This window comes from Sturnira hondurensis, unplaced genomic scaffold (genome assembly GCF_014824575.4).
Source record: "Sturnira hondurensis isolate 20B ecotype Veracruz unplaced genomic scaffold, ASM1482457v3 Scaffold0008860, whole genome shotgun sequence".
Classification (NCBI taxonomy): Eukaryota; Metazoa; Chordata; class Mammalia; order Chiroptera; family Phyllostomidae; genus Sturnira; species Sturnira hondurensis.
Window position 1 is genome coordinate 4,333,350 of NW_028081491.1, and position 12,439 is coordinate 4,345,788.

The window sequence follows — 12,439 nt, forward strand, 5'->3', positions numbered from 1 at the left end:
TATCGCTAATCATGGAGAAAACCACAGTGGATTTCATCTCAGTAGCCTCTAGTATTTTCCAGTGTTTTTTCTTTCTGAATCTGCCTCCTTTTGATATGAAATGTTGACCCCATCTGACCTAGGGCAGCCTGCTCCTAGACTGTCAGGTGTCTACTGCCTGTGGCTTTTTCATTCAGTTATTAGTCTAGTCACTCTTCACTCAGCAGTCAAGCTTAAGACTGAGTGCATGGGGCAGAATTCCTCCTGAGGTCAGGGTTCTTATTTCCCCTCAGGCTGGTGTCACTCAGAGGGGAGTCATCTTTCTGAGCAGGATGGCTGCTGCCGTATGGGAAATGACTTAGCACTGGGATCCTGGTGATTCCTCTCTCAGTTCTTTCTCCAAAGTTTCTGTCTTCAGTCTCTCCTCAAGCATCTCTAGGCCACTTTGCACCCCATTTGCTAGGTATCTACTATTTGTGGCTTTCTCTTTCGGTTGTTATTCTAATCACTCCTCACTCAGCAGTGATGTTGAAGCACCATAGAACTGGGGTAGATTTTCTCCTAGGAGTGGGGCTGTTTTTTCCCCACAGGTTGCTGCTGTTCAGAGTGGAGTTGTCTGCCCGAGCAGGATGGCTCTGACTGTAGGGGGTATGACTCAGCAATGCGATCCCAGAAGCTACTTTCTCAGAACTCTTCCCAAGGTTCTGTCCCCAGTCTCTCCTCAAGTGTCTTTAGCCCACTCTGCTGCCACTTTTACCAGAGCCGTAGGTGAGTGAGTGGATGCAAATGAAATCTTTTTTTTGCCCCTTCACATGGCTCTTTGCATCTCTAGCCACCCTTCTCTGGCATAGAGCAACCCTGACATTTTTTGCCACTGGTTGTTACCTATGTAATTTTTGGGATCTAGTACTATAGGCTGGGGATCCCAGCTTTGGATTTAGACCCCACAGTTCTCAGGGGGATCCAACCAATAGCTTAATTATCCCTCCAATGCTGTTGCTTGTGGGTGCCCAGCCAGCCCTCTCAAGTCTCCACTTCAGCCCTTACCAATAAATTACTGCTGAAGATAATTCTTCTCTCTCTCCAAGGTTATAAGGTTTCTCTCTTGCTATTATTCACTTGTCTGTTTGTGTTGATTTTCCCACAATTTACTTGTAATTTCAGATTGGTACTGGGAGGTGGTTAGTGGGTCTTCCATTTACTCCTCAGCCATCTTGCCTCTCATCTGAGTTTATTCTTGTATATGGTGTAAGAAGCTGGTCTAGTTTCTTTCTATCTTTCTCTCTTTTGCATGCAGCTGTCCAGTTTTTACAACACCATTTCTTAAATACACTGTCTTTACCCCATTGTATATTCTTCCCTTCTTTTCATACATTAATTGCCTATATGGATGTGGCTTTATTTTTGCATTTTTTATTCTGTTGATTGATCTATGTATCTCTTCTTATGCTAATACCATGCAGTGTTATTACTATAGCCTTGTAGTATAGTTTGATATCAGGTAGATTTACACATCCACATTTGTTCTTCTTTCACAGGCTTTCTGTAACTATTCAGGGTCTTTTGTAGTTCCATCTAAATTTTAGAATTATTTGTTCTAGCTCTGTAAGAAGTGCCATTGGTATTTTGATAGGGATTGCATTGAGTCTATAGAATGTTTTGGGTAGCACAGACATGTTAATTCTTTCTATCCATAAGCACAGTATATGCTTACATTTATTTATATATTCTTTGATTTCTTTATTCAATGTCTTATAATTTTCTGAGAATGGGGCTTTTTCCTCCTTGGTTCGATTTATTTATAGGTATTTTTGATGCAATGTTAAAGGGGTTGTTTTCCTAATTTCTCTTTCTGGTAGTTTGTTATTGGCATATAAAAATGCAACCAAGAAAAGCACCTGACCCTGGCCAAATGGACGCATAGGTAGATACACTGTGCCTCCTAGAACAACCAAAATGAGGACAACAACAAATTTAAAAACAAAAACAACCATAACTGACAGAAAATCGAAGAGTATGGAAGTCTGACAACCAAGGAGTTAAATGGGAAACATTCATCCAGACTGGTAGGAGGGGCAGAAAAGGGCAGCTGAGTGGAGAGGATCCATAGCAAGGTGGCAGCTGGAGGAGGAGACAGTCCCACATTTGTGTGTGGATAAACTGGAAATAACAACTGGAGAGTGATACAAACTGTACAACCTAGTGTCCCCGGGTGGGGAAATAAAGCCTCAAAGCATGTGACTAAAAGAAATCCTGTAGAGATTGAGGCAGCAGGAGAAACTCCCAGCCTCACAAGACTGTTAGTTAGAGAGACCCACAGGGTCTTAGAGGGTACACAAACCCATCCACCCAGGAATCAATACCAGAAGGGCCCAATTTGCTTGTGGCTCATAGAGGAGTGACTGAAAGCCAGCAGAAAGGTGAACAAGCAGTATTGTTCCCTCTCTGACCCCTTCCCCACATACAGTGCCACAACACAGCAATGAGGATTACCCTGCCCTGGTGAATACCTAAGGCTCTGCCCCTTACTACATTACAGGTGCACTGAGACAAAAAAAAAAGGTCCAAATGGAAGAACAGATCAAGGGTCCAGAAAATCTACAACTAAGCAATGAAGAGGTATCTAACCTATCAGATGCACAGTTCAAAACACTGGTAATCAGGATGCCCACAGAAATGGTTGAGTATGGTCACAAAATAGAGGAAAAAGTGAAAGCTGTGAAAGTGAAATGAAGGAAAATGTACAGGAGGCCAACAGTGATGGAAAAAAAAACTGGGACTCAAATAACAGTTTGGACCAGAAGGAAGAAATAAACATTCAACCAGAGCATAATGAAGAAACAAGAACTCAAAAAAAATAAGCAGAAGCTTAGAAATCTCTGGGACAACTTTATTTTTTTATTTTTTGTGTGTTTTTTAATATATTTTATTGATTATACCATTACAGTTGTTCTATTGCCCCCCTTCATTCCCCTCCACCCGCACACTCCCTCCCCCACCATTCTCCCCCCCTTAGTTTATAACCACGTGTCTCAGCTTCTTTAGATTCTATATTTCCCCCACTATTCTCACCCTCTCCCCTATCTATTTTCTACCTACCATCTATGCTATTTTCTGTGCCTTCTCCCCCCTTCTCCCCCTCCCACCCCCCTGTTTCTAGCCCTCCATGTGTTCTTCATTTCTATGGTTCCACTCCTGATCTAGCTGTCCTCTTGGTTTGCTTTTGTTTTAGGTGTGGTTGTTAATAACTGTGTGTTTGCTGTCCTTTCACTGTTAATATTTTTCATCTTCTTTTTCTTATATAAGTTCCTTTAGCATTTCATATAATAAGGGCTTGGTGATGATGAACTCCTTGAACTTGCCCTTATCTGAGAAGCACTTTATCTGTCCTTCCATTCTAAATGAAAGTTTTGCTGGATAAAGCAATCTTGGCTGTAGGTCTTTGGATTTCATGACTTGGAATACTTCTTTCCAGCCCCTTCTTGCCTGTAAGGTCTCTTTTGAGAAATCCGCTGACAGTCTGATGGGTACTCCTTTGTAGGTGACTGTCCCCTTATCCCTGATGCTTCTAGGATTCTCTCCTTCATTTTGGTCTTGGCTAATGTAATTATGATGTGCCTTGGTGTGTTCCTTCTTGGGCCCAACTTCTTTGGGACTCTCTGAGCTTCCTGGATTTCCTGGAAGTCTATCTCTTTTGCCAGACTGGGGAAGTTGTCCTTTATTATTTGTTCAAATACGTTTTCCACAAGTGGCTGTTTCTTTCCCCCTTCTGGTACCCCTATAATCCGGATATTGGAACGTTTGAAGATGTCCTGGAGGTTCCTAAGCCTCTCCTCATTTTTTTGAATTCTCATTTCTTCGTTCCTTTCTGGTGGGATGTTTTGTTCTTCCTTCTGGTCCATTCCATTGATTTGAGTCCTCGTTTCCTTTCCATCACTATTGGTTTCCTGGTCATCTCCCTTCATTTCAATTAGTTTAGCCTTCATATGTTCCTCTAATTTGTGGCTATGTTCCTCTAATTTGTGACTATAATCTACCAGTTCTGTGAGCATCCTGATAAATAGTGTCTTGAATTGTGCTTCTGAGAGGCTGGCAATTTCTCGGTCGCTTAGTTATTGGCTCTGGGACTTTGAGTTCTTCTTGCACCATCTTTTGGGCTGTTCGTGCCTGTTCCATAGCAGGATCAGAGCCCTAAAGTGTTCACTAGAACAGGGCAACTAAGTCGCTGGGTTGTGACGTTGTATGTGGGGGCGGGGTCAAAGAGGGACAATGGCTTCCCGTCTGCCGCCAGGGCCCTGGTGCCACAGCCACCACCGTCACCAGGCCCACGCGTTTCATTCCACTGCAAGTGAGTGTGCCACCGCCGTCAGCCCTCCACCTCTGGGTTCGCTCCCTGGGGTCTGTGTGGTCCATCTCACTGTACGCGAATGTGCAACTGCGGTCAGTCTGCCCCACACACCAACTGGTTCCGGGCCACCTGCGCGCCTAGGTTGGGGGATCTGTCCTGCCCGACCCAGCTCCGCTGCTGGCTCCATCTCTCTTACCGTCCCCGTTGAATGGTTCGTAGTTGTCGGACTTCCGTATAATTCCGTTTTCTGGTCTTTGGGTGTGTCCTAGTTCTCCAAACTTTTGTTGTGTTCAAACTTGGTTGTGGGAGAAGGCACAGTGTTTCCACCTATGCCTCCATCTTGGCGGAAGTACCCTGGGACAACTTTAAATGTTTTAACATCCAAATCATAGGGGAGCCAGAAGGAGAAGAAGAAAAACAAGAAATTAAAAAGTTATTTGAAGAAATAATAAAGGAGAACTTCCCCAATTTGACAAAGGAAATAGACTTCCAGGAAGTCCAGGAGGCCTAGAGTCCCAAACAAAGTTGGACTCAAGGAAGTACATACCAAGGCACATCATAAATACATTATCCAACATTCAAGATAAGGAGAGAATTTTAAAAACAGCAAGAAAAACGACACAGCTACCTACAAAGAAGTTCCCATAAAACTAGCAGCTGATTTCTCAAAACATACCTTACAGGCAAGAAGAGGCTCAGAAGAAGTATTCCAAGTCATCAAAGGCAAGGACCCACATCCAAGATTACTCTATCCATCAAAGCTATCATTTAGAATGGAAGGGTAAATAAAGTGCTTCCCAGATAAGGTCAAATTAGAGGAGTTCATCATCACCAAGCCCTTATTATATGAAATGTTAAAGGGACTTATCTAAGAAAAAGAATATCAAAACTATGAACAGTAAAATGACAACAAACTTACAACTATCAACAACCAAACCTAAAAAATAACAACAGCTAAGCAAACAACTAGAACAGGAACAGAATCACATAAATGGAGATCACTTGGAGGGTTATCAATGGGAAAGAGAGGGGAGAATGGGTGAAAAGGTACAGGGAATAAGAAGCATAAATAGTAGGTACAAAATAGACAGGGAGAGGACAAGCACAGTACAGGAAATGCAGGAGCTAAAGAACTTATATGTACGGCCCATGGATATGAACTAAGGTTGGGGAGGGGGTGGGAAATACAGGTGAGAGAGGGTATGCAGAGTGGAAGGGAATAAAGGGGGGAATGGGACAACTATAATATCATAATCAATAAAATATATTTTAAAAATGCAACCAATTTCTGAATATTAATTTTGTATACTGCTACTTGATTCAATTCACTTAACAGTTTTAATAGTTTTTGGTGGAATATTTAGGGTTCTCTCCATATAGTATTACCTCACCTGCAAATGATAAGTGTTTTACTTCTTCCTTCCCAATTTTGATGCCCTTTAGTTCTTTTTCTTGTTTGATTGTTGTTGCCTGAACTTCTACTTTTATGTTGAATGAAAGTGGTGAAAGAGGGCATCCTTGTCTTGTTTATGATCTTCAGGAAAATTCTTTTTGTTTTTCACTGTTGACTATGATGTAAGTTGTGTGTTTGTCACATATGACCTTTTCTATATTGAGGTATGTTTCCTGTATTCAAACTTTTTCTAACATATGCAGATGCTGGGTTTTGTCAAATGCTTTTTCTCAACCTATTGGTCTAATCATACAATTTTTATCCTTCATTTTGTTTATGTGTTATATCACATTAGTTATTCGCATATAGTTAACCCAGGAATAAATATTACTTGGTCATACTATATGATCTTTTTGATTTATTGCTGAGTCCAGTTTACTAATATTTTGTTGAGATTCTTTGCATCTGTGTTTATCAGGAATATTGGCTTACAATTTTCTTTTTTGTAATGTCTTTGGTTTTGGATTCAAGGTAATCTGGCCAAGGTAATTCTTGTAAAATGAGATTGGGAGCCTTCTTGCCTCTTGAAATTTTGTAATTTTGGAGAAAGATAGGTGTTAATTCTTCTTTGAACTTTGATAAAATTTACCAGTGAAGCCATCTGGTTGAGAATTTTGTTTGGTTGTATTTTTTTATTATTATTTTGATTTATCTCTTCAGATATTCTGTTTCTTCTTGATTCAATCTTGGAAGATTGTAGGTTTCTAGGAATTTATCCATTTCTTCTAGATTGTCCAAAGTGTTGGCCTATAATTGTTTATAGTATGTTCTTAAAATCCTTTGTATTTCTGTGGTGTCATTTGTCACTTGTTTTTCATTTATGATTTTATTTGTTTTGGTCCTCTCTCTATTGTTTTTTTATGAGTCTGGTTTAAAGCTTTGTCAATTTTGGTTGTCTTTTCAGAGAACCAGTTCTTAGTTTCATTGATGTTTTGTATTTTTTTAAGTCTGTTTTATTTATTTACATGCTGACTTATTATTCTTCCTTCTACTCATGTTGAACCTTTTTTTTCAACTGTATGTACATATCTTTATTGTTTAAAGTGTGCATGCCCGTGATGTTAAGAGCAGTCACTTCCAAGTGTCATCAGGTAGCAGCTTTCCATGGGTGTCATCATTTGTCACACCCACTTCCCATTTCACACAGAGTTGACAGACTGCTCTAGGAAATTTTTTTTTTAAAGTAAAGGCTTGCTTTTCTTTTTTTTAATTTCTTAATACAAATTTTATTTTTCCTTTTAACCCCATCATTGTTTGCTTGTTTTTCAATGTTGTTTGTCACTGTACTTCATTTACTGTTTCCTGTACTCTTTCTCACTATTTTTAAAATATATTTTATTGATTATGCCATTACAGTTGTTCTAATTCCCCCCTTCATTCCCCTCCACCTTGCACACCCCCTCCCCCACCACCCACTATCCTCCCCCGCCTTTAGTTTATGTCCATGTGTCTCAAGTTCTTTAGATTCTATATTTCCCCTACTATTCTCGCCCTCTCCCCTGTCTATTTTCTACCTACCATCTATGCTACTTACTTTCTGTACCTTCCTTCTGTTCTCCTCCTCCCACTCCCCTGTTGCTAACCCTCCATGTGATCTTCATTTCTATGGTTCTGCTTCTGATCTAGCTGTCCTCTTAGTTTGTTTTTGTTTTAGGTGTGGTTGTTAATAACTGTGAGTTTGCTATCCTTTCACTGAGCATATTTTTTAATCTTCTTTTTCTTAGATAAGTCCCTTTAACATTTCATATAATAAGGGCTTGGTGATGATGAACTCCTTGAACTTGCCCTTATCTGAGAAGCACTTTATCTGTCCTTCCATTCTAAATGAAAGTTTTGCTGGATAAAGCAATCTTGGCTGTAGGTCTTTGGATTTCATGACTTGGAATTCTTCTTTCCAGCCCCTTCTTGCCTGTAAGGTCTCTTTTGAGAAATCAGCTGACAGTCTGAAGGGAACTCCTTTGTAGGTGACTGTCCCCGTATCTCTTGCTGCTTCTAGGATTCTCTCCTTCATTTTCATCTTGGCTAATGTAATTATGATGTGCCTTGGTGTGTTCTTTCTTGGGTCCAACTTCTTTGGGACTCTTTGAGCTTCCTGGACTTCCTGGAAGTCTATTTTCTTTACTAGATTGGGGAAGTTCTCCTTTATTATTTGTTCCAATAAGTTTTCCACTCATGGCTGTTTCTTTCCCCCTTCTGGTACCCCTGTAATTCAGATGTTGGAGTGTTTAAAGATGTCCTGGAAGTTTCTAAGCCTCTCCTCATTTTTCTGAATTCTTGTTTCTTCATATTTTTGTGTTTGGTCATTTTTTCTGTCCTTCTGGTCCACTCCCTTGATTTGAGTCCCAGTTTCCTTTCCATCACTATTGGTTTCCTGTGCATTTCCCTTCATTTCAATTAGTTTAGCCTTCATTTGTTCCTCTAATTTGTGACTAAAATTGACCAGTTCTGTGAGTATCCTGATCACCAGTATTTTGAACTGTGCATCTGATAGGTTGGCTATTTCTTGGTTGGTTAGAGTTATTGGCTCTGGGGCTTTGAGTTCTTCTTGAGCCATGTTTTGGTCTGTTTGCACCTGTTACATACGTATGAGGGATGGAGCCCTAGGTGTTCACCAGGGTGGGGCAACTCAGTCCCTGGGTTGTGACGCTGTATGTGGGGGTGGGGTCAAGAGGGACAAGGGCAGTCTCCTCTGCTGCTTTCCGCTGCTGGGACCTGTGTGGTCTGTCTCACTGCTCCCTCCTTCACTGGCTTATCTGCTTGAATATGTGACGGAGGTCAGCCTGCTGCCTTGCACCTTCACTGGGTCCACCTGTTGCTATCCCACACCTGGGATCTCCCCACGGCTGCCTGCGTGCCTAGGTCAGGAGATCTTTCCTGCCTGATCCCGCTCTGCTGCTGGCTCTGCCCCTCTTACCAGTCTGGCCGAATGGTTCATTGTTGTCAGACTTCCATATAGTTCAACTTTCTGTGTTTTGGCTGCGTTTTTGTTACTGAAACTTTGTTGACTTTAAACTTGGTTGTGCAAGGAGGCACAGTGTTTCCACCTATGCCTCCACTTTGGCAGAAGTCTCATGTTGAACTTTGTTGTTCTCACTCTAGTTTCTTTAGGTGTAAAGTTAGATTGTTTATTTGACCTTTGTTTTGTTTCCTGAGGTAGACCCACATTGCTGTGAATTTCCTTCTTACAACTGCTTTTGCTCTGTCCCATATACTTCGGTTCATTGTGTTTTCACTTTCTTTCGTGTCAAGTTATCTTTTGATTTCTTCCTTGATCTCATTTTTAACCCATACACTGTTTAGTAACATTTTATTTAGCCTCCATGTGTTTGTTTTTCAATTTTCTTTTTGTAATTACTTTGTAGTTTTATACCCTTGTGGTTGGAGAATTTGCTTGATATAATTTAAATCTTCTTAAATTCATTCAGACTCTTTTTGTGGTCTACATATAAAATATTACATGTGTGCTTGAAAAGAATATATATTCTGCTGCTTTGTATTGAAATGGTCCAAAAATATCAATTAAAGGCATATGGTCTAATGTGTCATTTAAAGCTGCTGTTTCCTTGTTGATTTTCTGTCTGGATAATGTATCCATTGGTATCAATAGGTGTTAAATTCCCCTGAAATTATGGCATTACTGGCAATCTCTTACTTTATGTCCCTCAGTATTTGTTTTATAAATTTAGGAGCTCCACTGGTACCACTCCTCTTATTTCAGAAATGTAGAATCTTGAGTCAAATATGGGGAGCAAATTTCCCCAAGTCACATAGCACCAGACTCCTACCCATGAAACTGTCTGCCTGAGATACTGGAGTAAGGTGGTAGGGCAAACACTTAGAAGCCACAACCTTAAGCAAGGCACATTGTTACTCTCTGAGGCCTTTAGTTCTTTGATCTTCAGAGTAGGCATAGCATGTGCTGTTGAGGAAAATAATGCCTTTGATGTGCCCAGCCCTTGGAAGACCCACTCAGGGATATCTGTCTTCTAGGAAATACTATTGTGAGCTGCTGTGGCCACCCTTGTTTCCTCTTGCCCCACCCTATGGGACTTGCTCAGCTATGCTCTGCTATCCAGTCTTTGGCAGCAACCAGTGAAGGCAAATTCCAGGTAGTCCTGTGATTTTCGCCAAGCCACTTGAACTTTGGCCTTTCTTTCCCCATCTATGAGGTAGAGAAGGGCCTCCCTGGTAGTGGCATTTGGGATACAGCTGATGTCTCTAACATAGGCCAGGTGTTGTCTCCACAGTGTGTGGGAAGCCCAAGGTGATGGGGAAGATCTATGGTGGCCAGGATGTTGTGGCTGGCCAGTGGCCATGGCAGGCCAGCCTGCTCTACCGAAACTTGCACATCTGCGGAGCTGTCCTCATCGACTCCTTCTGGCTGGTTTCCACTGCCCACTGCTTTCTCAAGTGAGTCCTCCTCCCTGGGGCTCCAGCAGATGGTCTGGTAGGGGAGGAAGATGCAGGGAAAGAGGAAAAAAAGGGGTGATGAGTATACCATGTCAGCTCCTCTAGGCTTTTCTCTGAAGCAGCCTATGGCCTTCAAAAACATGTCATTCCCTCCTTTCAATCTGCATTCCTTCAATCTGGAAATCTTTTCTCCACTCTCCTGTCCAGAACCTCCTCATCCTTCATTCCTAGCCTCTGTACCTGTCCCCCAGCTGATTGGCTGTGTCCATTCAAGCTGCCATGCACTGGCTCTTTGCCACCGCAGACCACAACTTCTCCTTAGTGTCCTCATATTCCTGAGTGTCAGAATACAGGTAGGGACCTGGGGCTGCAATGACAGGCAGCAACTGAGCAATTTTCATCACTTCAGCAAAACTGCATGCTTGGGAGAAGCTGTGGTGCAAGGCTGTGTGGGTGACCTTAGTGAGTGACATGGTTACTTAGGAGTCTTAACTTTTTCAGCTCCTCTAGGAATGGCTCAATGTCCAACTTCTGAATAGGCAAGGAATAAGCCCAAGGAAGAAGAGACATCACAGCCTTGGTCAGGGTGTTGGGGTTCATGTAGCAATTGGCTTTGAAAGTCCAGAGTCCTGTTGGTACCTTCTCTGTGCCACACTTCATGTGAGCCCCTCTGTGGCATAGAGGTTGGGAAGACCCTACTTTTCTATGCTTCCATTCTGTCAGGAAAGAAAGTCCAACATGGGGTGAGAAGGGCCAACCCCACAGGAGAAGCAGGAAGGTAAGGAAATATAGTTGGTATGGAGCAGAAGGGGCTTGACCAAGAAAAAGAGTTTGGGTCTGGGGAGTAAAGGGAAAGGCTTTCCAGGTGGATGAGCCATGCAAACAAAGTCAGGAAGGTGGAAAGTTTTATCACACATGTTCAAAGATCAAGGTGAGGTTTTGTTTCCTGCACTCATTTGCTCATTGAACACATCTTTTGTGAATGCTTATAACCAAGTGAACAAGCAGCCCTTGGGCAAGAAGGTGTTTGAAGAAAGGAGAGGGAGGAAAAGTGTTGGGACGAGGTGGTAAGTCATGGGGAGCCTTGGAAAGGGTCCAGTTAAAGCTTAGGGTTGTATACCTCCTCTTTTGTACAACCCAGAGACACTTATGTGATGGCCCCACCAAGGGCCCCTCTAGCATTAGGTATCTCTGTTCCTTCAATTCTAGGGTATGATGGGGAAGCTGTGTGTCCTGGGGTTGTGAATAGACCATCATTCAGCCTAACTTCCCTGATAGTTAGAAAGGGAAGACAAAAGCTGCCGGCACCATGAGGAGTGGGGAGACCACAAGGGTGTGGACAGGTAGACAAGGATGCAGGGAGAGAGAGTTGGCCCAAACACTCAGAGATGATGCTGACAGTGGCCCTTTCTTCCTATAGCAAATCCCATTTCCCAGAGGACTACCAGATTCTGTTGGGAACCACCCAGCTGTACCAGCACACCCAGCACACCCAAAAGATGGCCGTGAACCGGATTATTATGCACCCAGACTTTGAGAAGTTCCACCCCTTTGGGAGCGACATAGCCATGTTGCAGCTGCACCTGCCTGTGAACTTCACCTCCTACATTAGTCCTGCCTGCCTCCCAATCCCTGGAGTGCAGCTGCCCAGTTACTCGTCCTGCTGGATAACTGGTTGGGGGATGCTCAGCGAGGACAGTGAGGGGGTGTGGGAGAGGTGGGTGGGTGAGAGCAGGGAGGGAAAATGAGGGGTGCAGTGGTGGGGGAGGGGCGGGAAGGAGGGAGGAATAACTGATTGAAAGGTCCCCATGCAAAGAGACCACTGGTCTTTGGCCCTTAATGCCTCATTTCCAGAGGACTGGACCATTCTAAGTCTTAGTTCTGAAATGTGTGTGATTCTAAAGCATCAGAGTTCCCTAAGTTGAAGAGTGTGAAAGTCTGGGACTTTCACTTTTGAAATCAAGAATCTGGAGTCTTAGAGTCTTCATAGTTCCAAGATTTTAATCATCCATTTATCTGAGATGACTTTGTATTACTTATACATCGTGCTTGGGGCCTGGCCCATTCCAGGCCACTGCCAACACCCTGATTTCCCATTTCTGGACAAGGTGCTTGGGAGAGGGGAAAAGAAAACATATTTATGTCTTCTGACCTCTGAGCCTAAAATGATCAAGTTAGAACCTCATTTTGGTAAATTGTCTACTTTATGAGCTCTTTAGGTGAACTGAATAACATAGAAAAAAACATTT

At 42.5% G+C, this 12,439-nt stretch overlaps 1 protein-coding gene across 1 annotated transcript; it reads left to right on the forward strand.

Moving 5' to 3' along the window:
- The first annotated feature begins 640 nt into the window (after window positions 1-640).
- On the forward strand, window positions 641-11,919 carry LOC118993694 (putative serine protease 47). The gene is given in 4 exon segments (XM_037056172.1): window positions 641-747; window positions 10,008-10,190; window positions 11,611-11,891; window positions 11,894-11,919. Coding segments are annotated over 4 exon segments (597 nt in total).
- The last annotated feature ends 520 nt before the right edge of the window (window positions 11,920-12,439 follow it).